General features: G+C 39.1%; 1 protein-coding gene across 5 annotated transcripts in view; it reads right to left on the bottom strand.

Moving 5' to 3' along the window:
* The window catches only part of LOC102386674 (cyclic AMP-responsive element-binding protein 5-like), a 120,509-nt gene that overhangs the window by 61,372 nt on the left and 53,137 nt on the right, over positions 1 to 6,000 (bottom strand). For all 5 annotated transcript variants that reach the window (XM_014521231.2, XM_006026466.2, XM_006026465.2 and 2 more), the window contains exons 2-3: positions 5,576 to 5,647; positions 2,711 to 2,804 (exon numbers count right to left, since the gene is read on the bottom strand). In XM_014521231.2, coding sequence (XP_014376717.1) covers positions 2,711 to 2,804; positions 5,576 to 5,629 — 148 coding nt within the window. In that variant the 5' untranslated portion in view covers positions 5,630 to 5,647. The remainder of the gene's footprint in view (positions 1 to 2,710; positions 2,805 to 5,575; positions 5,648 to 6,000) is intronic.

Here is a 6,000-nt window from a genome sequence, read left to right on the forward strand (position 1 = left end):
ATCAGTAAAAGTGTAATGTCTATACCTGGCCTAAAAGGGAGGTGTGGATTAGGCAATGGAAACATTGTAAGTTCCTCTTGCCCCACCTCCCAGACCCAATCTGCCCCCAAAAACTTTTGGTGCACTTTTATACAGACAGCTCCTTCAAAACTGAGCTCATCAACAATGCTCTGAGTGTGTACCCACTGTATACAGGAACAATCGTTTGAAGCAGCTTCACTACCAGAAGATGCCCTGACCTGCAAGCTGAATCTTCCCATTTGTACACACACACAGAAATCTACAGGCACAGAAGGCATGTGTGCACTTTTATCGGTCCAGTTCTTTTGTGTGTTATGTGCTTTTGACAGTTGTTCTTTAACATTTTTCATTTTAAAGGCAACGAGGAGGAAAAGGGCATTCTGGGGTCTCTATAAAATACCCTAGGCATGATTTTAAAAAATAAACAAATAAAAAAAACACACCCTTCACCAAAAATATTTGCAAGCAATTGCTGACAATTCTAATAAAGATAGAGAGGTAATGAAATACATAAGCTTAGTGCTGGGGTAGATCCATTGGCAGTCATGCACTTCCTTTGATTCCCGTTCCACCCAAAATTTAAAGCCAGCTGCCTGGCAGCAGCAGCAATGGCAGCAGCAGAATTTCTTTTCAGGAAATGCTGAGGTCATAAATTGATTTCATGGATCATTAGAATTTATCTGATTCCTGCTAATCTCTCTTCACTCCACAACCCTCTCTCCTTTTTAATGGTTTTGATGTTCTGAAGCAGAATGCATTGCATTCAAAAGCTTGTCTAAGTCTATGCCAACTATGTAGTTTGTCCAGTAAAGGACAGACCAACAAAAATCTTTGCTTCTCCCATGTTTCTAGACCACCACAGCTACAGCACCACTCCAACGCTACCCTTTCTTCTGCAATTTTCCTGTCTGTAGTTACTCCTCTTCTTATTTCACAGCCCTGCAGACTGTTTCTAGTTCTAGCTAAAAACATTAACTCAAAGTGCGGAAACTTTAATTCAGATTAAAATTAACCAAGTGTGGAAATAACTGTCAAAGAAATGTTAAATTCACTGTCAAGATGCTGAAGAAGGCTAGATTTTGTTTTATGAACATCAATAAGACATGTATATTTAATTATGGAGACTACATAATATATAGCGTAGAAAATTAATGCACATTCCAATAAAGTTATATTTGTTTTTGCTTTGATCTCAACCTGAATAATACAGCCCTAGGCAACTAGTATATTAGTAAAGGTTCTAGTTTCTTTTAACCAGAGAAAAATGTGTGTTGTGTTATATGTGATTATATACCACATCATTTGCACCCCCTTTTTCAAAATCCTAGATCTGCCCATGGCTGGGTGATATGAAAGAGTGAGAACAAGATCCGATTTGTCACAACCCAAGGGTGTGATTTTGTTTGTGTGCGCTTTGGCACTGCTAAATTATTTCCCGCCACTCGGAGCTTTCTTTGCTGAGCAGTTTCCGCCCCAGTTGGAGAACTCCGAGGAGAACCCTGCAAGGGAGGACTCCACAACCATCTGGAGGAGGAGAACTTCACGTCTCGTGAAGATCTCTAAGCGCTGAGGAGCCTATCGAACCCAGCGCAGGCTATAGGGGTCTGATCAACCTCTGGCCTCTCCCCGTCACCGAACGATCCCTCGATGAACCCCTTCCCTGCACGCAAGTTCCACGGAGCCTAGCAAACTTCGTGTGAGTGTATCCAGAGCTCTCTGCTTCGAGTTGTTTTCTTCGGTTGACACGACGGGCTCACGTGTTTAGAGCCTTCAACCGGATTGGGCTAGAGGTTCGCGTGGAAGGAACTCTTGTCTGCCTCTCTTCTTTTCTGTCTGTAACCGCAACCCAAGCAAGTCTTCCTGCCTGCACCGCAACCATCTTCGGTGTAAGTAAAATAATCTTTAATCAACCGCTAAGCGTCCGTGCCTAATTCTAGTCCGCCGGCCTGCATTCCCCGACCCGGCGTGTCCGGGCTGCTGGCCACAGCCCACCGCGCACCCCCGAGGGCCTTGGACCACTCCCGGCCCTCACACTATTTACTTTTGAAAAATATCTCAGCCCATGTATATACATCCTAAAGGAATATTTGTGGAGTATGAACATAACTTCTATAAATTTAATGTTTAAAATACACCTATTTGCATTGTAGTTCAATGGTCCACAGGTATCATGTCCACAGTCTATGTTAACATTTCTGTTTTCCATTATTTCCCATTTCTAAGTGGGTGTCTTAAAACAGTGACTATTATGTGGCATAATATGAATGCCCAGCTGAGCTTCTCTTAAGTCAAAATAGGACCCTTGAAAGTACTGCATAACAAATATGTTTCATTAATGCTTTTATTGCTGGATCCTGGAGTAAGATTTTCTTAAGTGTCTATGTGTTCATGATAAATGAGACTGTGCCAGAACTGTTTTGTACCCTACAAATCTGATATCAAAATAAAATAAATGTGGCGCAAGTTCAGTCATCTCTCTTCCCCTTATATCAAACTGAGGAAGAGGCAAAAAATGGCAGCTACCATTTTGTCTAGAAATGCATAAGCTGGTTTGTTCCATTTCTACTTGGTTATTAATTGGGGTACTTTTAAAATACAACTCTTTGTGGTATTTAGCTTTCCAGTGCAAGTAATTCTGACATCTTAAAAACAGGCATTTCACTTGATTCTCACATTCATGTCTTCTTACCTGATAACATATTATCTGTTTTTATTGAAGGAAACTTCAAAGTCATTTCATGTTTGTGCCTGTGAATCATCAGATGATCCTCTGTTGGAAAGCGCTGTCAGGCAAACATAGAGAAGGGAAGAAAAAAGCATTTAGTTCTCTAATAAACTTTTGGCAATAGATAGAATTTAAAAAAAGAACCAACCATCCAAATAACACAGAAACAGCCAAAAAGAGAAACTACTTAGCCCACTGAATAGCGGTTGGGCTGTCTTGATCTGTGGCCTTTTCCCCCAAATAAATGCCTTTATTGAAGAGGAGAGCCACCATATGGTTTGCTGTTTTGGACTTCAGAATGCACTCCTTTCCCTTTTGAAAAAGGTTATGTCCCTCTCTCAGGAGCTGAACTGGAAGAAAGCACCCTGACACAGGTCTTGGGGGCATCAGGGACCGAAAGGCTGGGGTCTCAGATTCATAAGGATTTTGGACTCACCCTACTCTAGGGTGAGGGACAGAAATTACACATAAACTGGTATAAGTGATCAGAAACTGGTTCAAGTCTGTAACACAACAGAAGTTCAGTGCACATAAACCACTTTCAAAATGGCCAAGATTTAAGATGAACCTGGATGGATGTAGTAGACTTAACTGATTTAGGTTAAATCGGTTTATTGAACTTTTCTGCCCCAGATTGCCTCAAGATTCAAGTTAACTCACAGTCCCCCAGCATCCCAGGATGCTTTGCATCTCCCTGGGGAAATGCATGACATGCTCTATTACAACTGCATCTGCCTGTCATGACACAAGTGAGCTAAAATGACTTAACTTTGAAGCAGATTTAAAGATAAAGCAGTTTTGCTGCAATGCCGAATTGTGCAGTTGCACAGTAACAACTTGTGTCAGTATTCTTTGATATCAACAAAATTGTTACAGTTGTGTCTCCTCTAAAAGAGCAGATAGGCAGGCACTACTATTCACTACACATTATTGCAATTCTTTGTTTAATAGGGTCATTTACAGAGTATCAAGGAAAGCTAGGATATGTCCATATGATTTTGTAAAGAGCACCATTTTAAGGTGGGAGATCTCTTGCAGAAAAACAGAAAACTGCTAGTAAAATGAAAATGACTTGGTGCTTCCAAGATGGTATTTCTCATACATATTAAGTGACTGTGCTAGTGGCTATAGCAAAATAGCTATAGTATGTTATACTCTCTATGACTATCTAGTTACATAGGCACAGCAGAGTAAATAATGTAGAAAAATTGTCAAAAGAAAAAACTCCCAAAGACCTTTCCTAACTGCGAAATCCTGATTCAGTGTTTACTCATCTGGAAGAAATGCAAGCACTAGAAATTGACAATGGGAATAAATGGAATGTGGGAAAACTCTCCATGCTAATGTTGTTAGAAGAAACACAATGTAGAAATGAAATTTCATTCATGGAATGCTGTGCTTCTGTCTTCTGTGTGAAAATCAGCAGGTTCTAAAGAATGCCTGCTGGGATTGGGGGAAAAGCCACTCCTTCAATCCAGTCTCTTATGCCTTTGCTAAATGTGCCTCATTTCTGGTACATAAGATCAGCTAACTCATTCTTCAAATGTACAAACTGGTTGATGAAGGAGTCACCAAAGCCCTTAGCTAGTCTGCCGTGCTACAGCTGCCACACTATGCATTTCTGTCAATTGTTTTCTGGAGGTAGGGACTCTGGACTCTAGGGAAGGTATAACTTTCTATGTTCAGATTTAAAATTACAAATCCTGATTCAAGGGCTGACCCAAAAATCCATTACATTCAATAGAAAGTCTTTTATTGATTTATCTGGTAGACCAACCAGGCCATCAGTTACCTGCCAACATCTGAAATCAGATTTTCTACATTTCTATTCCAAGTCTTGATAAAAACATCTTTAAAAACTTAAATAATTATAGAATAGCCTGCATTTCCATCAGAGAAGCCCACAGGATTCTAAAGATACAATGACTGAAGACTTTCAAAGAGGTACACACAAATTTTCTTCAATCACAGAGATGCCTGGGGAGATTAAGTCATGTAAACAAGGTTAAATAGCAGACTTGTGTCCAAACTGGAAAAGAAGATCATTTCTAGTGAATCCTTGTTGTGTATTCTCATTACTGAGATAAACTAGCATAAACAATACAATGGATGGAGGTGTCTGCATTGTTGTAGGGATCAGTGATGCCATTGATTATCAGTCATACAGAATATTGAAATTTAAATGTAGAAGGTAAACTGACAATTAGTTAATTTTTTTTAAAGAAAAGACTGAACTTCTAATATTATAGACTAGATTGAACCCCTAGATATATGTAGCAAGATGCAACATGCATATTCTGGGTCCAAATTTGGCAATACAGTTCAGTTAAAATGGAGGGTACATAATGGAAAGATATCTTATAATATGAAGTATTAAGTATTAATATGTTAATTAAAAAATCAGGTTAGCATCTGCTACATGAAATAAAACCTAGCAGTTTTTACAAAAGGGTAAGAAAGAAAGTGAAATACTAGAAGAGCTGTATCCCTTCTGAACCAGTGGATTCTTATTCCTATGTTCTCCATCACTTTTAAATTGGAGGAAAGTTCAGTCTAGTTTAAAATAAATGGATCAGGCTGGGGGACATAAAGTGAAGCAGGGGATAGTTAGCCACTAGCTTCTAAATACCTGCCTATTTTAATTATTCAATAACAACATATTGGACAAAGGAGAAAGAGAAAAAGGAGGAGGAGGAAGAGGAGGAGGGGGCGGGGTTGGAAACCACTGTATTAACACATGTCTGATGATCATAGTGATTATGATGATGCATTATACAAGCCCATGCTTGTGCTGTGGTCTTAATTAATATTGTCACTGACTTCACTCACCTGTGAGCAGCCTGGGGCACTGCAGACAAAGGGCCTCTCCTGCTCCAAGTTCATCTTCGATTCCTCATAAATCTACACATTAAAAGGGGGAGAGAAAGGGAACCTATAAATATATACATTCTAAACTTCAAGAAATATGCAAAATACAGCATTGAATTACTTTTTAAAAAAATGTCAATTGGCAAAAGAGACAAGGAAAAAAATCATCATAATTTCGGGGTCCTAACTTGCTAGAATTCATTAAGTTCCCATCTACATTCTTGTTACTCTTTCCTGAGCATATATTTACTCTGAAGGGGAAAAAAAACCATTAGGCTGTCAAAGTAAAAATCCTGCTTTGGAAAAAAACATATGTTCAGTGTTGTTATTAAATAAGGACACATCAATTCAGAAATATATTAATAGTTTTTACCTTTCTTCAGTTC

This window comes from Alligator sinensis, unplaced genomic scaffold (genome assembly GCF_000455745.1).
Source record: "Alligator sinensis unplaced genomic scaffold, ASM45574v1 scaffold29_2, whole genome shotgun sequence".
In the NCBI taxonomy this organism is placed as follows: domain Eukaryota; kingdom Metazoa; phylum Chordata; order Crocodylia; family Alligatoridae; genus Alligator; species Alligator sinensis.